The 20028-nt window shown below is 35.0% G+C and overlaps 4 protein-coding genes across 8 annotated transcripts in view; 1 reads left to right on the top strand and 3 right to left on the bottom strand.

Moving 5' to 3' along the window:
* The window catches only part of teq (Tequila), a 41509-nt gene extending 34073 nt beyond the window's left edge, over positions 1 to 7436 (bottom strand). Inside the window, exons 1-2 of one of the 3 annotated variants that reach the window (XM_011311460.1) lie at positions 7181 to 7436; positions 6235 to 6558 (exon numbers count right to left, since the gene is read on the bottom strand). In XM_011311460.1, coding sequence (XP_011309762.1) covers positions 6235 to 6558; positions 7181 to 7252 — 396 coding nt within the window. In that variant the 5' untranslated portion in view covers positions 7253 to 7436. The remainder of the gene's footprint in view (positions 1 to 6234; positions 6559 to 7180) is intronic. The other 2 variants (XM_011311461.1, XM_011311462.1) reach the window with 2 other exon arrangements.
* A 506-nt stretch (positions 7437 to 7942) lies between these two features.
* LOC105270492 (mitochondrial inner membrane protein COX18) lies at positions 7943 to 11714 on the bottom strand. Of its 2 annotated transcripts, XM_011311465.1 has the most exons (7): positions 11053 to 11714; positions 10335 to 10472; positions 10109 to 10256; positions 9908 to 10032; positions 8849 to 8959; positions 8528 to 8761; positions 7943 to 8329 (listed from the first exon to the last, which is right to left on the bottom strand). In XM_011311465.1, the coding sequence occupies exons 1-6, from the start codon at positions 11521 to 11523 to the stop codon at positions 8537 to 8539; spliced, it is 1218 nt and encodes a 405-aa protein (XP_011309767.1). In that variant the 5' UTR covers positions 11524 to 11714; the 3' UTR covers positions 7943 to 8329; positions 8528 to 8536. The 2 variants fall into 2 exon arrangements, with proteins under 2 accessions (XP_011309767.1, XP_011309765.1); XM_011311463.1 differs by lacking the exon at positions 7943 to 8329 and having other exon boundaries at positions 8336 to 8761.
* Positions 11715 to 12135: 421 nt separating this feature from the next.
* Positions 12136 to 19717, bottom strand: Sec15 (exocyst complex component Sec15). Of its 2 annotated transcripts, XM_011311472.1 has the most exons (7): positions 19674 to 19717; positions 18099 to 18171; positions 17619 to 17991; positions 17000 to 17165; positions 16099 to 16731; positions 13815 to 14560; positions 12136 to 13105 (listed from the first exon to the last, which is right to left on the bottom strand). In XM_011311472.1, the coding sequence occupies exons 3-7, from the start codon at positions 17867 to 17869 to the stop codon at positions 12412 to 12414; spliced, it is 2490 nt and encodes an 829-aa protein (XP_011309774.1). In that variant the 5' UTR covers positions 17870 to 17991; positions 18099 to 18171; positions 19674 to 19717; the 3' UTR covers positions 12136 to 12411. The 2 variants fall into 2 exon arrangements, with proteins under 2 accessions (XP_011309774.1, XP_011309775.1); XM_011311473.1 differs by lacking the exons at positions 17619 to 17991; positions 18099 to 18171; positions 19674 to 19717 and adding an exon at positions 17280 to 17500.
* Positions 18936 to 20028, top strand: part of LOC105270493 (GDNF-inducible zinc finger protein 1) — a 20956-nt gene continuing 19863 nt past the window's right edge. The window contains exon 1 of the mRNA XM_011311471.1: positions 18936 to 19251. The gene's annotated coding sequence lies outside the window, so the exon portion shown is untranslated. The remainder of the gene's footprint in view (positions 19252 to 20028) is intronic.

Consider the following 20028-nt stretch of genomic DNA (forward strand, 5'->3'; position numbering starts at 1 on the left):
CTCGTCCGCATTTATTGTCCCCTACTTCGCCAGCCCGTCTGCCATTTCGTGGCCGTGGATGTCCTCGTGATCTGGGACCCAGACAAGGGTTGCTGGTCCCCAGTTTTTCCAGGTTCTCCATGGTTTCCCAGACCAACTTAGAGTCAGCACTGGATTTGAGGAGAGCTTTTATAGCGGTTTGTCTATCTGTCCACACAAAAATGGGTTTGTTGATTGTCATCCGGAACACCAGAAGCTCTGAGCACTCTTTGATTGCCAGAACTTCCGCTTGGAATACGGTGGCCATAGTCCCTAACGACCAGTTTCACTTGTAGTTTTCCTCTGGCCCGTACAGTCCTGCTCCAAAACAGCCTCTGTGTCCTGAGCCATCTGTATACCAGTGCATGACATTGGTGCCTGTTTTTTTACAGTTTCGCAGTTCTCCCTCTCAGGGATATAGGTTTTAAAGGCCTTCCTGATTTGGTACTTCCTGGTCATTCTATCTTGACTCGTGTTCCAGGGATTTTTCTTGAGGATGTCTTTCAAAGGATTTTCATGAGGATTTTCTTTCAAATTATAAAAATATTTTTTTCTCTAAGTGTTTTCCTCACGGAATACGCCTACCACCTTCCTGTGGTCTCCGTTGAGCAGCTATGAAAAATGCTCGTCAAGAGTGGGCGAAACTTATTAAAAAGACTTTCTAATAATGGTTCTAATATGGTTTCATTGCCCCGGCTAGCGAAGGTCTGACTTCGCCCAGGCCTGCTCTAAATTATGGCTCGGCAACCTGGGCCATTTGGCTCGCGTGGCTCCCGAGGTTCGTTAATGAAAGCTGGGAAAGGGGCATCATCCACTTAACGAAACTACCTGTCCTAAGTCGATTTTTCTCTCTCCCCTAGGTCGATCGATACTGGCAGAGGGCGGGAATTTTGATTTTCCATCAATTTGAAATATAAATATAATTTTTTTAATTCGAAATTGGTAGCAATATGAGGAAAAATTATTTTTTCGATGCTTTCATGATGACAAATCACCCCTGACAATTACTTTGTCTCCAACCGATATTTACAGCAATACAATAAATAAAATGAAATACTTGTCCATTCCTGAGGTGGTGCGATAACTGTACTCAATAAAATGAAGCAAACAATTCGTGGATGAATAGTGGTGTAAGTCTTATACCTTATACTTATACTATTTCTTACTATTATTGTTAGAATATTTGAGTACAGTTCTTTCATTGTCCTACAAAATTTGCTTGACACCATCCTAAACATTCTGGAAAAACAGCTCTACTAAGGGACTAATTTATGATTGGTTGTACTCCGAACCTGATACTGATTTAATTCTAAACATATGCTGAAATCTCAACAAAGGATTGTGTCGCTTTGAGTCATAAAATTGTTTTTCAGTTTATTCTTTTCCCTGAGAGAGTTTTTCACTCATATAGATATATATAGATATTCCACTCATCAAGCATTTCACAATATTTGATGATTTAATAACGGAACTGTCAGCCGCAGGGGCACGCTTAGAAGAAACTGACAAAGTGTCGCACTTATTATTGACTCTTCCAGTGGCATACGATGGTGTCATTACTGTGATAGAGACATTATCAGAGGATAACTTAACTCTGGCGTTCGTAAAAACCAGAATTTTCAAGACAATAGTGCAACGAATTCAAAGCAGAATAACGCGAATTCAAACAAAATAAGAAAAATTTACGAAAGTGCTACCATTGTGGAAGAAACAATCGTTTCATTAAAGATTGCATTTTCTATAAGAAAAGCCAGCAACATTCTAGTGACAAAAGATCTGTGCAGGCAGTGAATATGAGAGAATGTTCGGAAAATTCTACTGCATATTCAAATACATCAGGTTTTGCCTTTATGGCTGGTGATCCGCGAAGTGATCCCGACAATAATAAAATTAGTTTTCTGCTGGATTCGGGAGTTTCAGATCATCTGATCAACAACGACGGATTATTCACAAGCTTCCAAGTGCTGAATCCTCCAATAAGAATTTCTGTGGCGAAAAATGGCACATTTATCCTGGCGACAAAGAGAGGTGTCATAAATGTCACAACAAATATGGGAGTTCAGGCAACTCTGGAGGATGTGCTTTATTGCGAGGAAGTGTGGCACTTGCTGTCCGTTACAAAAATGCAGAAAGCTCAGATGAGTATAAATTTCAATCCAAAAGGGGTTGAAATAATTAAAAATGATAAAATCCCTATTATCGGTAAGCCCATGATTGAACCCAATCTTTTCTCGATTGAAATGAAAGTTAATACAATTAAAATTAACAATAAGAGAATTTATAGTGCCGTAAACATGAGTTACGATTTATGGCATGCACAATTGGGTCACTTGGGCAAATTGAAATTCGACGAATTGAAAAATAAACAGATGGTTGACGAGATTAAATTGATTAATAATATCGTACCAAATGATAAAATATGTGAAGCTTGCGTTTTCGGTAAACAAGCAAAGTTACCCTTTCAAAAGAGTAAAGATAAGGATTATGTCAAAAGACCACTGTTTATTGTTCATTCCGATGTGTGTGGACCAATCTCTCCTTCAACAATAAATGGCAAAAATTATTTTGTAATGTTCATTGATGAGTATACACATTATTGTGTTACTTATCTCATTACTTATAAATCCGAGGTATTTTCTATGTTTCGAGACTTCATTACAAAAAGTGAAGCACATTTTAATTTGAAAGTTGTCAATTTATATTGTGATAATGGTAGGGAATATCTGTCAAATGAGATGAAAGACTATTGTGTAGAAAGAGGTATTAGTTACCACTTAACAGTTCCACATACTCCATCATTAAATGGTGTTGCAGAAAGAATGGTAAGAACCATTACTGAAAAAGGTCGTACGCTAAATGAATTTCATCATACTGAAAAATCTCAAGAACATAATTCAGATATAACTGAGTTAGAAAGTGACATAAGTCAAAATAGAAAATTTGACAAATCTGATAAATTTGTAATTGAAACAGATAAACACAATCAGTCTGAGTCTCATGATAGTCACGATAATGAAAAACAAGAGCCAAATTTGAGAAGGAGTGAGAGGAATAAAAATAAACCTCGAATTTCATATGAAGAAGTAAATTATGTTTTGTCTGCGGAATCTATAGTTTGCAAAATTCCAACCTCTTTTAATGAAATAAAATACAGAGATGATAGGAATAAATGGGAACAAGCCATAAAAGATGAATTGGATTCACTGGCAGTAAATAAAACATGGATCTTAGTGACAAAACCACAAAATAGAAATATCGTAGATTGCAAATGGATCTTTACTATAAAGAATGATGAATGTGGAAATCCCATAAGGTATAAAGCTCGTCTGGTACCTCGTGGCTTTAGTCAAGAATATTTAGTTGACTATGATGAAACTTTTGCTCCTGTAGCCAGAATCTCAAGTTTTCGCTTCATTTTAGCTTTTGCAAACCAACATAATTTATTGACTCACCATATGGATGTTAAAATGGAGAATTAAAAGAAGAAATTTTCATGAGAGTTCCAGAAGGTGTGAACTGCAAATCAAATCAACTTTGTAAATTAAATAAAGCCCTCTATGGATTAAAAGAGGCAGCCAGATGCTGGTTTGAAACCTTTGAAAAAGCATTGCTTGAAAAGGGTTTCCAAAATTCATCAGTAGATCGTTGTATCTATTTTCTGAACAAGGAAGACATTAAAAAGAATATATATGTAGTACTCTATGTCGATGATTTAGTAATTGCAACAGCTAATATTCTGACAATGAATAACTTCAAGGCTTATCTCATGAAGAAATTTCGTATGACAGATTTAAATGAAATTAAATTGTTTCTTGGAATTAGAATTGAAAGAAAGAATGACATGATTACTCCTGATCAAAGTGCATACATTAAAACAGTTCTAAATAAGTTTAACATGACTGATTGTAATGTAGTCAGAAGAAGATTATAATGCTCCATGTAGAAACTTAATTGGATGTCTCATGTATATAATGGTGTGTACGAGGCCTGATTTAAGCGTAGCAGTTAATATTCTGAGTAGATATTCTAACAACAGTAATAAGGAACTATGGCAGTGTTTAAAAAGAGTCTTAAGATATTTGAAAGGCTCAATAAATGTTAAATTGACCTACAGAAAAGGCAATTATGAGCAAACTCTAAGTGGATATGTTGATTCAGATTGGGGTGGTGACATAGGAACAGACAGAAAAAGCACCACCGGTTTCTTATTTAAGTTATTTGAACGATGCACATTTTGTTGGAATACAAAAAGGCAAGCATCGGTAGCTACTTCTTCGACAGAAGCAGAGTACATGGCTCTTTTTGAAGCAGTAAAAGAAACATTGTGGCTTAGATCGCTAGCAAATAGTATAAATATGAAAATCTCAACACCAATAATTATTTACGAGGATAATAACGGGTGTATTTGTATAGCAAATAATCCAACTAGCCATAAGAGATCTAAACATATTGATATTAAATATCATTTCTCTAGAGAACAGGTGGAGAAAAAGATAATAATACTTGAACACATTTCAACAGGCAATCAGATTGCAGATGCGCTAACGAAACCATTGCCAACCATTAAACTTCTGGAGTTAAGGACAAAAATGGGCCTTGAATAAAAAAACAAGTGTTCTGTATATACTGTATTATAGTGTATTAATTAATTAAGGAAATGGCCTGAGTAGGTTTTACTGGGTTTCCCTATCTCCACGCAACAAATGTTGGGCCATATGTAGACCCCAGGTCCCACGAGGAAGGAAAATAGACTGATTATTTAGATTTAAAAATTTGAACTTATTGAGTCAAGTAATTTTTGAGGGGGCGTGTTGGAATATTTGAGTACAGTTCTTTCATTGTCCTACAAAATTCGCTTGACACCCTCCTAAACATTCTGGAAAAACAGCTCTACTAAGGGACTAATTTATGATCGGTTGTACTCCGAACCCGACACTGATTTAATCCTAAACATATGCTGAAATCTCAACAAAGGACTGTGTCCCTTTGAGTCATAAAATTGTTTTTCAGTTTATTATTTTCCCTGAGAGAGTTTTTCCCTTTTAAATAGTTTTTAGTCTCTGGACAACGGTCCTCAAGTTAAGACGTGTCTTCCTCGTGCTAATAAAGAATATTTTATAAAGTATTTCACTGTGTCTTCGGTTTTATTTGTTCGCTTACACCCATATTCCAATAATTATACTATTTGTCCACGAATTATTTTACGATTTAATTATTATATTATGAGCAATGGTTGCAATAGTCCTTGCTGAGGAAATTAATAAGAGTTAAGAATTCTGAAATATAAGAATAAGATCTGAAATATAAGAATAAGAATTCTGAGAAGAAAATAGCAACGGACGAGCTTCGCGCTCGTGATTTTTATACCTGAAAACTTTGACTCCTTCATTTGTTTGCAACGAACCTATCGGGAAATACTCGACATTTTTGAAGCTCTCGTGGTATTACAACTGATAATTTTTCGATAATTTTGTCGCTTACCTATATTTATAAAACAAAAAACTATTAGATTGGGTTAACCACTGATTGGAATCGACAGATTGAATTTAATTGTGTTATTTATCGAGTATTTCTTGACCATTGTCTCATAGTGCAATTCTACTGACTGAAATTTGGTGGGAAAAATAATCCCCCGAATACCACTCGAGCTTTGAAATTTATTGAAATATTTACCTCAAGGTTCCCTGCAGACAAATGAGTTTGTTAACTTTTCCAGAAAAACCTGAAAAACTTAACGCACTCATTCGTTCACCCATTGGTAAATATTCCGATAATTTCAAACCTCTCGTGGTATTATAAGCAATTATTTTTCCCATGCAACGCAAGCTTAGAATTTAATCGGGTATTTCCCTCAAGGTTCGCTACAAACAAACGCAGTCGTAAAGTTTCTCAGAAAAATAACTCGCTCGTGATTTTTTCACCTGAAAAACTTGACTCCTCCATTCGTTTACAGAGAAGCTATGGTAAAAAGACTCGATAAATTTGGAGCTTTTTGGGTATTACATGTGAAAATGTCTGAAAAGGATAACTTCCGTGAGAAAATCAAATTCTGTAATATATATAAATATTAACTTTCCATTGAATTTCTAGTGAACTCTCCCAAAACCTAATAGAAATTGAATTTAATTTTTTAAAGAAATTCGAAAGAGTTTGGAATTTTTTTCTCGAAGAAATGAAAATTGCCATCACATACTCAAATGGAAAACTGCCACTTACATTTCCATCATCAGTGATTCCTTCGTAAACATTTTGCTCCTTCAGAATTCCATTCCAGCCGTTATCATCTGCTCCTATCTGCTCCACCTTGTCTTCCAGAAATTTCTCAAATGGGACATCTTGAACTCCCACAGTTTCACTTCTGTCAGAAATCTCTGGAGTCAATTCCAAAACAGTGCCTCGAGTTTTTGCCCAACTCCCTGGAACTTTGGTTTTCACCCCTGGAAAAGGTGCAGGCGGCCGCGATTTCGGAGAATCCGAGTACCAAGGAATCGGTTCTCTCCTCTGCGGTGGCTTTACAGTAGTTTCTCGGGGATCGTAAATCTGTTTCAGTGTTACTCATTATTTTCCTTGTATCTCTTATCAATTTATCCTTGGGCTTTACCCTTGAAATCGAGTGTATGCTCGAGTTTAATAGTAATCTATTGCTTTGACTTCGTAGATAGTCATTATATTTCGGGACAGACTCCATTGAAAATGCTATTGAATTCGTTTTTTCCCAATTTTAAAATTTCGAAAAATTTTTCCGTCCTTTATATTTGATAGAATTTTTTTTAATCGTACTAATCAATAATAAAAATTAATATCCTACTTATTCGTGGATGAAATATTTCAAGTAATATTCTACCGGAAATCGAGTAAAAGTTCTATAAAGTGTCATAGGAAAATTCCACGATTCTTTCGTGTTCTCTTCCAATACAAATATATGTAATATTAAACATGTTCTTCTTGCGACAGTGATTGCTAGGAGAAATCAAAGTTCCCAACAATTATAAAGACCATTTAAATTATTGCCATTTAAAATAATTAAAACCACATTTTTTTCATTTTCTATTCTGAAACATAACTCGCAATAATTTATTGCTTGTTTCCTCCTTTGATGTAGAAGGAAAAAGAAATCAATAAAGATAATAAAATTCAATAAAGATAATAAAAATATTCTTACCGCATATGCGACCCCAGCAAAAACTGCCACAACAATCCACTGAATGACGCAATCTTGCAATTTGCCCCTCATCCCAATTGTGTTGTCCACGCGAACAATAAAAAAATATTTAACCCAATTACTTCACCATTTTATCGAGGCGCAATAATTCAAGAAAAGCTGTTACTTGACTGTTTGGTCTTGCTCGACCAAATAGCTGACTGCAATGTTCTAGAGTCAACAACTATCTTCTTGGGGAATACACAGAACTCATAACGAATGTGAGAATTTACTTCTTAGAAGAGGAAGAAGGGTTATCTGCGGAGGTCCGAGAGGTCTCAGTTCAATGCTGAGCATCACGTTAATATTTTTTTAAAATATTTGTTGTTCTAGTTTTCTGTGGTCAATCAATTTATAGGCAGCGATGACGCGGTTGTGAATTTCAGCGATTTCAGGAAAAGCAATTCAGCCAATTTGCGAGATGATCGATCGTGTGTTGAAAACTATTCTTATTCTATTCATTCAATCATAAAAGAAAGAATCAAGTTTTCCATTACACTTCAATTCGTTTTCTTAAAAAGAACTGCCCGTTGATGTCATTCAATTTCATTTATAAATTCGAAACACATTCAGGAGTTTTTATAAGGCGTTTACGATTTTTTTCATTCATTTTCTTCCATAAATCACAATTCATTCGATAAATTGCATGGAGTAATAAGAACAACAGCGATTTGTTAGTATTTTCAAAATTTTCATCTTATGTTGTTCTTTTTTTCGTTGTTGCTCAACTTTTTAAAATTTGAAAAGAAAGAAAAAAAGAAAACGTTATTATTGATATTGGCTCCTCACATAATGAAGGAACCCATCGTTCCATTGGTTTTGATATCGATGATGATGATTACGGGCCAAAAGAACGTATTAAATAGACCAATGACAACATAGCTGTTTTTATCCGTTAAAAGCTCCTTTCATTATGAGTATACATTTTTTACATTGACATATGATAAACCCAATTTATGTTTCATTTATTTCAAAGTAATTTATGTCCGTGAGCGGTATTAGTGATTGAATATGAGGGATACCCCATTCAGTTTAGAATTAATTTTTGAAATAAGCAAAGTTTTCAAAGATTAAAAATCTGATTCTAAATCTTCTGTAGAAGAATTCGGGCTGAAAATATAAGTTCATTTTAGTTTACAATATTCAACAGAAGTGAAAACTCATAGATTTTTACTTTCTTCTAGAGTTTATTCTACGTTTTCGTTGCTTAAATTCTTGAATAGATCAATACTTACAAATTATAATCATTAATTATAAATCATCAATTACTCCGGTATTTTATACCTAGAAATGGTTGGGTATTCTTACCTCCTCTTGTCACTTCGGAGATGACTTCTTCGACATTTCGCCTGAGCTTTTTGCCCATTGAATTGTTTTTAGTGGGACTTGTGCTCGGACTCTGTTTAATACATGTTTGTATGGGCGTTGCAATTCATGTTCCGTTTCTTCAATTCTGAAAAACCTTCGTACCCTTGGGGACACGATAAATATATTCTGGAGAAGTCCGAAAACACTGCTGATCGCCCAATAGAGACTCATTCCCTGAAAGAATGCGTCGAAAAATCTCGATTATTCTTTCTAACTTACCACGGTTTTCTTATCAATTTCTAATGATTGACGAATCTTTACCGAGGGAACGATTGAAGCGATAGGGACGAGTATCACTGAAATTCCTCGAAACACGTTTAATGTGATTCTCTGAATTCTTGTAGGTTTTTGCACTCTCATCATATAATTAAACTGCAATTTCACCATTAATTAAATTTATTGATGATCTTACTGAAGATACACAAAGTGACATCAGCATTCGCAAAACTTTATAGGTATAATATATAGAAAATCATGATGTTCAATGATAATCATATAAATTATAGGAATTGTTCAGACATCAAACGCAATATCTGAGTCTGTAATTAATTTTCTCACTGATATTTTAATAAGTTTCTCTCGAATTTTATCAATTTTTGAAACGGTAAAATGAATACTTTTGACTTTTCGTGATCAGAAAGCTTATCAAGCAAATGCTGAAGCTACCTTGCATTTTATTTAACTACACTGAAAGAAGTATCTTCATATTGTCACAAAACTAATTCTTCAAACCAAATAACTCCTCTGTTATGAGCAAATTCCTTGGAATGAGAATTTTTGATAATGTACCAAGTATTCATGACTGGAACATGAACATCAGAAATTGATAATTTTTTCCCACAAGGAATCGGTTTTCGCTCAAATTTTTCATTGGGTAACCAACGAATCAGCGATTTTGATCATGAATGGACTGACATGATAGTTTACGCAGAAGAAAACCTCCAGATATTAAGGAAACATAATCATTGTTTTGGTTGCGAAAGGGATATCTTCTTTTATACTTCGGCGTGCAGCAACTGACCGACTATGCGGAAATCTTTTTGGGTGCAATCAGCCGGTTACTGCACACTTTTCACACATGTGATAAGTGAAACTACACCCCTTGAAGCGAAATGTAAGGGTATTCCTTCTGTGAAACTTTTCATCTTTCAATAAAAATGATCTCATCTTCTTTTAGTAACTACCCTCTGAGCTAATACAGCATCGAATCCTTGTCGGAAACCTTTAATCCTTAAATTGATAGAAGATCGATTTTTGCCGCCGATATGACGCCGATTTTTATCTCATGTATATTGACTAAAGAATCCTATAAATGTTCACCTCAATATTGATTAAATTACAGACGCCCATAGTTATTGGGAGGATAAAATATGGATCTGCTACAGCCAAATTAGAAAACCAGACGATTCCCTCGTGGGATAATTCTGTAAGTGTTCTCTGAGCCACTGGAATGAATATCACATGAGTACAGAAAAAAAAGATAGATAATATGAAAAGAGAAAAAAAGGAAGAAATAGTTACACGGAGTTGGATATGGCAGCATGTAACACAAATTTCTGATAGCGGCAGACAGGCATATCCACAGTGGCAACTGGGTCATGATTAATACGAACCCCTTCATCGGATGACAATTCTCCTTGACAATCAATTCATTCCATTTATCTCTGAACTGAGGGAAATAAAAGTAGATATGAGGACAAGACAATTAATTATAATGAAAATATTTCGAATATAAAACATTACCCACTGCTTTATTGTATAGAACTCTAGACTCGTTCTCTGTGTATCCCAATTCTTGGACTCTATAACTAGCCTCTCTCTTAAGGTCGTGAACAATCTCATCCATCTCCCACTTTAAATTCGCCAATTTTGCTAGGATGTAGTGCTGGAAAATGAAAGGTGGAAGTTATTCTCGTATTCACAATGTAGTTTTCAACTCTTAATCTATTTTAGTTGCAAACTTGAAAAATTCAGTAGTTATAAGGGCAAACTGAAGTAGAATGAGGTTGAAATTAAGTAAAGGCTCGGGTGGATTATCTAGAAAAGATAACTTACTCCGAAATTCAGATTCCTAATTACTTTGGCAATTAATAGTTTTTTTCAATAATTGTTAGCTAGCGTTCTAGCGGTTGTTAGGGGGCCGTTAGCTAACAATTATCGAAAAAAACGATTGATTGACTGAGTAATTAGAAGTCCCAATTTTGGAGTAAATTATCTTTTCCAGACAGTCCATCCGGGCCTTAAGTGAATTAATTATCAAACAAATACCAATTTTTCCAGCTAAAAATTATCCGCATTATTTGTATTTTTGAAGTGAAACTTTAATTTCCAGTTTCGTTGCACTCGTTGTATTGATTCTTCAGTTATTTTTTTAAACTTCAACGAAATTTGTGGTTGTAGCAGGGGTACATTTGTTTCAAGTTTTGATGTATAAAAATGACAAATATTAATATGGAAGCATTTACCTGATACAAAGCACTGGGGAGGGTGAGTAAAGTTTTCGCTGTACACGTTACAAGGACAATGGTTGCCCACCAAGGCAGCCCTAGGGTCGAGTGTAACGTGATGAGATGATTTTGCATAAATTCTATCGGAGGACTATCCACCAATATTTTTGGGATTCCTTCGTATCGATGAAGCAAAGGTTCCAGATCTGTAGGTAGATCTGACAAATGTCTAACAGATTGACACAAAAGACGGATCCTATTTCTCCGGAATAACCCACTAGAACCAATCCCCCCAGAGAATCTATCCAGGTTAAATGATTTATCGCATTGCAAACATTGAAGAGAAAATAAACTTAAATTTTCTCTGTGAATCTGTGAATGGAAATTCGAATTGAAGCACTGGAGCGTCTTCTGCCTCATTTCGACACTGTTTAATACAAATTGCATGTGATGGCCCAATTCTCCTTTAGTTCTCATAATTTTCCACATTTTTACTGATAATTTCTTTTTCCTTTAAATTTCCTTTAGTCAATGTTATTTAGGTTTAAAATAGTTATATCTATCATATCACTATCATTGTAAACACGAGATATCAGCTGTTTATTTTAGGTTACGATCCATCGAACCTCCGTGCAACTGTGCAAGTATTGAGCGCCAAGAAAAGAAGATTCATCCTTGATTCTTACCAAAATTTTTTACGTTTCGTTATTTGTTGAGAGTTAAGATTCAAATGCGTCATATGACGGCCACACGATGAGCCATGGGTGGCGGCTGTCACAATTTCTCCATTCCTTTCCATGGTCGTCGCAGTTTATCAAAAATACGAATGACGGTCATTTTCTAACTGTCGAGTTGAAACTTGATTTTGTTCCATTTTTATTGGAATTCATTTCATATTAGATATTTTGAAATGAAAATACCACAGCTTTTTTTCATCGATTTGAATGGAACTATTTTGGGAAATTCATGACCGTCATTACGCATCTATATAAATGGTTTGGCAACAATTTGTTTATAAACTTATTTGTGATCATCATCTGTTTTTAGAAAATTTATTACTATGACGCGATATTAAAAATGACGTCTGTGCATCCTCTAGTCTCGGCTTTTCGAAGAATAAATTAAATTGAATTTTATTAAATTCAACGGTTTGTTACAATTTCTACAGGCTTTATATAAGATAAAATATCGAAATATTTACAGTTTCATTGTATATACAAATATTTCCATTTGATTTCTGTTCTAAAATGGTAACAGGTAAATTATTCATTTAGTTTCGTCAATTGGAAAATCATTTACTTTTGGTACTAATGCATGATTACGCTTTACTATGCCGTCACACACGTTGTTTCAAGAACATTATAATAAACCATGGCACTAATTATTGCCGGTTGTGATAACTAATTGGCGGAGCTGTTTAAGCACAGTCTCCAGTAATTTCTTCTTATCTCTCTCACTTTTCTTGAGCACCGAGAATACATTAGTTTTTTTATCTGACTCCTTCAACTTCTCGAGAAGTATCACCGCCATATTCGGTGTTACTACGTTATATTTACTGGAATCATGTCCATAATCATGGAAGTACGTGGGCCAATCCCAGCTCATAAAGAGATCTAACAGTTGTCTCAATTGAGAAAAATATTGGAGGAGAGTTCCCTCTGGTAATCCAGCAACAGGCTCAGAAGCTGCAAACTGTTCGCACTGAATCGTATCCAGATTTACTTGCTGGAGAGCTCCCATGGAAATTTGCCTCAAGTCCTCACTGATTAGAATTCCCAGAATTGCCTGAGCAATGTGAGAGCATGCGGATTTGCAGGCGACCTGGGCCACTTCAGCTGGCAGATTTGTGAAGCACGTGAAGGTACTATGGAGAAAGGCAATGAGGTCAGTGATGAAACCTGAGGCGTGCCCCTGAGGCTCTGTCAGATTCCAATCATAATTCTCGAGTTCTAAAAATTCATCAAGCTTGCGTTCCAACTTATCGCATATTTGTTTTTCTGCGTCGTCTCGAGCTACCCTAAACATCGCTGATTTTACACCCCCGCAGCTCAATTGTACGTCATGAGGTGTTCTATAACGAGAATAAATTATATTAAATTGATCTTCATTGTTTTCTAATATTATTGCACGAAGATATCCTGGAAATTTTTATTTGATAATGTACGATTTTTTTGCCAAGTCTATAAGGATTTTATTAGGAAGGTATTGAAATTAAATTGCCTCGCAATAATTTAATCGACATTAGTGGCAATTCTTTTAAAAATAAAAATCATAAAAAACTAATTTCCTCAATCAAATATCGTACATCGTACATTTTAATTTCCATTCTACTGCTATAAAATCAAAAGCGTATTAATTGTTATTTCTTTAAACACTATTAATTCCGTTATCATAGCAATTCATTGGAAATTAGCAATCGTTCAAAAATTGATTGTCGAAAAAATATAAATTTTTTCGAATCTTTGTGAAGCGTTGAAACTTCATTAGAGTTTATAAAAGAATAACAGACGAATGAAAAAGAAATCTATTAAGATGAAGTCCTACTGAACTTAGAGGCTTTTTCACCACAATTGGGATTCGACGTTCTTTTATTTTATTTTACTTTTTCTCATGACTTTCAATCTGAAGCAAAAACAAGTAAAGAATTGTTTTTATTTACTTATAGCAACATTAATATTTGAGAGATAAAAACTTCATTGAAAATGCTTCATTGGAAATAAAAATGTAGACTAATTTTCAAATGTATTACGAGGGAGCTTTAATTTATTTGTTTGACTCACGCTGTGATGTTTGACACGAATTCCTCTAGATACTTCGTTGAGTCTTCCAAGTACCCAGTATTTATGATAATCTGGACTACCTGAAGAAGAGCAAGAGATGGCTTTCGGAACAATGAAGACAAACAACCACTGAAAGTCCTCGTGAGCAACAAATTCGTGGATTTCGTTATCATCTCATCGATTTCAGTCTGTGTTAGGTTCAAATCCTCTGAGAACTTCAAGCAGGCATAAATAAACTCCTTAACTTGATGATAGACTTGAGGGACCATCTGCGAGAATGGAAATTTCTTGGGGAACTCAGCTTTCTCCAGCTCTGTATCGTGATAAGGAAAGGATTGTACTATTACGTCGTATTCTTCTTGAGTTGATACTTGGACTGGCAGGAAATTGTCTTCATCGAGGATGTCTCTAAAAAGCTGAACCCAATGTTGCATTAAGACTTCATTGTAATGCACTCTGATCTCCTGAAGAAGGTCCCACAACTGTCCGACTGGGTATCCGTAGTTTCTTAAGGTCGTGTTGAACAACATAATCAGGTTCTTTATCTTTAGGATTAGTGTGGCGTCTGTACAATAGGCTGAATGGGTTCTAAGGGCATTCACGATTTTTGATAGCGCCATCGCCCATAATTCTTCGAGATAGGTCCGACTCGCCAGACCATTTCCAGTGTTCAATATATGATCTTCAACAACGAAGAAACCAACAATTCCGTGAAGGTATGATTGATACCCGACGATGCTTTCATGCTGAAAATAAAATGAAACATCGAGTTATTTATTTCGAATTTATTTTCCAAAATGAGACGCTTTCCATTTAAAAATTGTGCAAAAAATGGGGCCTATATAGTAATAGTAATTGACAATTAATTTTTCCGCCCGTCCAAAATACCATTTCAATTCTAATGGGATCAATCATTTCGGTAAACGTTAATTCTCTCTTCTTCTTTTCTTTTGAATTATCGTGGATACAAAAATAGAAAAAATGACAAATGGCTTATCCGCTATGACAGGAATATCTATGTGACCGCGTTTTTAATAATTGATGGAATATTGTTATGATCTCGTTTCGGTAATCTTCTCATAAGAATTAATGATGTTGGTGCAACGATATACCATTTTGCGATAAAAATATTTTGTTTACATCAATTGCTCTGGTCTAAAAACTATTGAATCAATCTGACTTAATTTCAAATGAAATAGATTTTTTTAATCACAATACTATTTTGAAATAATTAAATAATATATATTTAAACAACTGACGTTAGTGGCCGTGCGGTTGGAGTGATAGACAAGCTGGCCAATGAGCCGAGTTCCATCCCGAGCACCGGCGATCGAAATGTATAGCGCTCTAATCTTACAGTTTCTGTTAAATGAGGTTTTTCCCTTCATTCGACAAATGCGGTACAGGAGGTTGGGGGGTGGTAATAAATCGTACAGACCCGCAAGCGTATACGATAGGAAAAATTTATATGTTTAAACAAGTATAAACAAATGAAATTCGAATAATACTTTTTTCAATATTAAGCAATATGGTTCAATGGAAAGAGTTGAATATCTCTGAAAGTGGTGTTTTGATTCATTTCATATCAAATTTTTACTCTCTATGGTTGTTCTTTCAAGTGTTGTCATATAAACATCGATCCTATCTCTCTGTTTTTATCTATAAAAAGGTGATACTACAAAATGAAGTTGGGGAGAGTAAGATTTCGGCTAATTTCATGCGTAAGACTTTTCACTCATTTCTCATTGGTCAATTGGCTATATCATAATAAAAAAAAAACGGAATTAATGGGTTGCGCGTTCGGTCTCGTTTTATTATAATAAAAATGATCAATGTCAATTATTAGACGACTCGTCCTCGATAATTGAATTTATCATGAATATCTACTTGAAAGATATTATTACGAGAATGTTTGAAATCAAAACAACTGATTTGTTTCACGAGTAGAGACAATTAAAATTCAGTTATTCCAATAATTGGTTATTAATCCGTAAATAGATGTTACTGAATACTTATTTAATCTATAACCTCTATAACCTCTATGTGAGGATAAACATCAATTGAAGTTTTAAACATATTTTATTCAAAAATCATAGTGAAAAACGATGCTGATCCGTTTTCAATAGTTTTCCAAATATTGTAAAGATTTTTTGTGAGAAATTTACCAGAATTTTGTATATACAGAAATTTTCTAAATACGTTATATTTCGAAGTTTCCGGAAAGTAATTTTCATATAAAATCGACTGATTAAAGCTCCCAGAAGGAAAACAATGAATATTTTACCATATTAACAGGAGGCTGAAGTACCAATCTAGCCTGTTGCTTCCTTTGCTGTTGATAATATGCCTTGAACTCATCACCCTCCCTCAAAACTGTGTAAATATGCATACAACGGTAAACAGGACTGAAATCCATCAGATCTTGAGCACTGAGTTCCTCTTCTCCTTCATTAATTGTGGAAGCTCTGATTTGCAACTTCTTTTTCCTGCCAATGATCTCTGCTTCAGTAACGAGCTGCTCCGCACTGTGACGCATTGCCACTTCGCCAATTTTTGGGGAATATTTTCTGATATTTTCCAAGAAGTCTCTGAGGTCTGACATTGAGGCATCCTTAATGTTCTTCCTCAGTAATGGTATTTGTTCGGTTATTTGAGAAGAGAATCTGTAGTTCGTAACTTTAGGCAGATCATAATGCTCCAACTGTTCCAGGGTCTTTAAAGCTGGGTAGTAACGCTTATCTTTCAATTGCCTTTGGAGCTTGGCATACGCTGCTAGTACTGGCAAACACATGTTTAGACTGTCGATGGCTGCTGCTATGTTGCTCTCGACTTTTCTTGCTTTTACCAGCTCCTCACCCTTTTCAATTACTTTTGATGCCGAGGCACTTATTCTATTGTCCAAGTCGAGTATTTCAGTCTAGATGGTGAATAAAAGTTATTGAGCATCAAATGTGAAATAATCAAAATAGAATCGATCATTTTTTCTACGCTAATGCCATTCTTCTGTTTTTCCTGTACTAACTTAAGATATTACAAATTCCTATATTGTATCATATCAGACCTAAATGTCGAAAATTGATATGAGGTATTCCATACTAAGTGAACCAGGTTCAAACCTCGAGTTGTTATAATATTGACGGCCAGTTTTTATAGGATTGTGGGGATTAAAAAAAATTTTCACTAACATTGAGCTGTTGTGCTTGCGATCGAACTTGTAGTAGTTCCCTGATAGAATCGATGAATCCCTGATAATGATGATTGCACATACGTTCAATGTCTTTGTCATGGCTCCTGACCCTCTCATCCAGCTTTTCCATGAACTTTTGGTGCTCGTGGCCATCATATATAGCTCTGGAATATTGCAGGACTTATGACAAAGTCTCTCAAAACCACAAACACGGAAAAAAAGCATCAAAACATCATTTAACCCTTGTCTCTCCGAATATTCGAGACCTTGATTTATACCTAATCACTATGCTCACGCTGCTAGTATCACTGGTCTCGATTTCCAGAAGCAGATGCTCATGCTTTGGACCCGCCGACAGAGCATTCTGGATCTTTCTCGACATCTCCAATGTCAAAATGAGGTTTAACAAAAAAAATGACCAACTTTTTCCCCCCTTCTGGAGAGAAACTCCTCCACGTTATACCAACCCTCATTATGAACCCCTTCTTTGCGCATCTGCAGACATTTGCAAGCATCTGCGTATAGGGGTGACATCCAAACCGCGGTTTTTAACGGCCCCAAAACCACCCCTCATTTGTGCCTTTTTCGTTGATTATAAAATATTAAAGCAAATTTACCTGAATGTCGGGCCCAGGTAATCGTCAATTCCCTCAATTTCTTGGATGAGCAGATCGTAATTTTGGCCATTTGTTTGATTATTCATCCTTGTTATTAAGTATATTCTATCAAATATTTTAACAGTTATCGTGGCTGACTTGGTACCTCCTCCTCCATTGTCACGCAGTGCTAATACCATCCAGCAGACGTCGAGGCGTTCGCTCTGGCGGGAAAAACCGGATGTGGATATCAATTTCGAAGGACTGCTCATTATCAATAACTATTTTTATTAGCGCTTAGTAATACTGTACAATGATTTTTATTTAAAAAAAGCCAGAACTTTGGACTCTTCTGTATGCGTGTATGTATAAAGGTCTGCGGATAATTACTTTCCTGTAAATTAAGGTCAAATAAAAGGTGAACGCATTTTCTGAACCATTTGAAACTTAGGTATTTATTTCACTAGTTTCTACCACCTCTCAGGGCAACTCTTTACTTACATTCGGTCAAGGTAATTTTTTTTCTGGCGCACAAAAGACAATGTCCTTGACGTTAGAATGGAAATTTTTAACCCTTAAAAATGAGAAGGACAATTAAAAAAAAATAAAGATAAATACATATATATATTTTTCCGTACTGCTTCTCACGATTTCTCGTCTGAGAATTGGTACTGCATATTTCCTTAACTCGATCAGAGATAATAGGTAAGGTATGATCACTCATCTCTATATAACTCTATATAGAGGTCAGCGGCATGGGGAGAAGACGTTATATTGCCGAACTAAGGGTGGGGACGAATGATTTGACTGATTTCATTGCATTATAAATTTATCGAATTAGATTTTTCAGAAGTGTTAATCAATCAATAATTAATTAAGCTTTTTTTTTATTGAAAAGAAAGCAGAATTTGAACACCAAAAATAGTACTCACGCAATCTAAATGATATAGGTCAGAGCTATCGTGTTCAGATCACACGTAGTTGGTTTTTGCCCTAGGATTATCCAGCATATAACATATCTGTAACCACTAAATCGCATCTGTGCTCACTCATCTACCGAAAAATGTAAACACAGTTATATCTATGAAAGTACTTTAAGAACTAAACAGTAGGTTAAATTTGTTCGTAAACAAGTAGGAACTACTCTGAAAAATATTTTATTATGAATGTTTTTATATGTATAGACGTCAGGACATATGTATGAAAAATCTAAAACTGTTAATGAAAAAATAAAAAAAAAAAGATCACACGCGGGAGACTTCGGTTCAAGTCTCCTTGCCGCCTTTTTTTTTTCTTTCTGATGTACCTAATCACATATCTAATAATCGATCTCCTCTTATGCATCCTTTTAACATAAATAATCTTGCTAATGGCTATTCCACAATAATTAAGCAAGTAGTAGAATTTTAATTTCTTTCAAAATCGGTACACCAACAGAATAGCAGTCGGTAACTCGATCATCAACCGTCGGTAAGTTATTCAAAAGCGAACTGTAAAATTTTATAAAATTTTACATCATGCATAAGAGGAGATAGATTATTAGATACGTAATTAGGTACATCAGAAAGAAAAAAAAAAGGGGGCAGGGAGACTTGAACGAGGTCTCCCGCGTGTGATCTGGACACGATAGCTCCACCTATTTCATTTAGATTGCGTGAGTACTATCTTTGGTGTTCAAATTCTGCTTTCTCTTGAAAAAAAAGCTTAATTAATTATTGATTGAATAACACTTCTGAAAAATCTCATTCGATAAATTTATAATGCAATGAAATCAGTGAAAACATTCTTCCCCACCCTTACTTCGGCAATCTACTTTGGTTTTAGCGCCACCCCGCCATTGCTACCGCTCGCCGCTTCGGTTTTTAATTAATAATTAACTAATGACATCCGTACAAACGATGAAACCGATTGATATCGCTACTACAATTGAATACAATCGATTTGACAGGTCGTCATTAGAAAATATTCAATTTTTAAATAATTTCAGGCTAACTACACGCCCAAACTTAATTAATTAATTAAAACAATTGGGAAATGTTACAAACAATTATACATCGATTACAATCAAGTACTAACCCAATACAATCGAATGCAATGATGTTTATCCCTATCACTGACCTTTTCAGGTTAAGTGCATGGAGGTGTCCGTGACATCAAAGCTTGGAAATACCTCCAGGGGAGGAATTCTGCGCGTTTTATGACCCCCGGGTACTTACCCGACAAAAGTCAGTAATTCGAAAAACGCAATTATGTACTCGATTGTACATCGTTAGTATATGATTGTACCTATAAAATTTTTGTTTGTACATCAACGGATTAATTAAAAAAAATTAATTAAATTTCGGCATGATCTTAGCCGACAACAAATTAAAAATTGATCAATAAAACCAAATTAGGGGTGTTTTCCGAAGGAAATCGTTTGTACATTACG

Source organism: Fopius arisanus, unplaced genomic scaffold (assembly GCF_000806365.1).
Source record: "Fopius arisanus strain USDA-PBARC FA_bdor unplaced genomic scaffold, ASM80636v1 scaffold00089, whole genome shotgun sequence".
NCBI lineage: Eukaryota > Metazoa > Arthropoda > Insecta > Hymenoptera > Braconidae > Fopius > Fopius arisanus.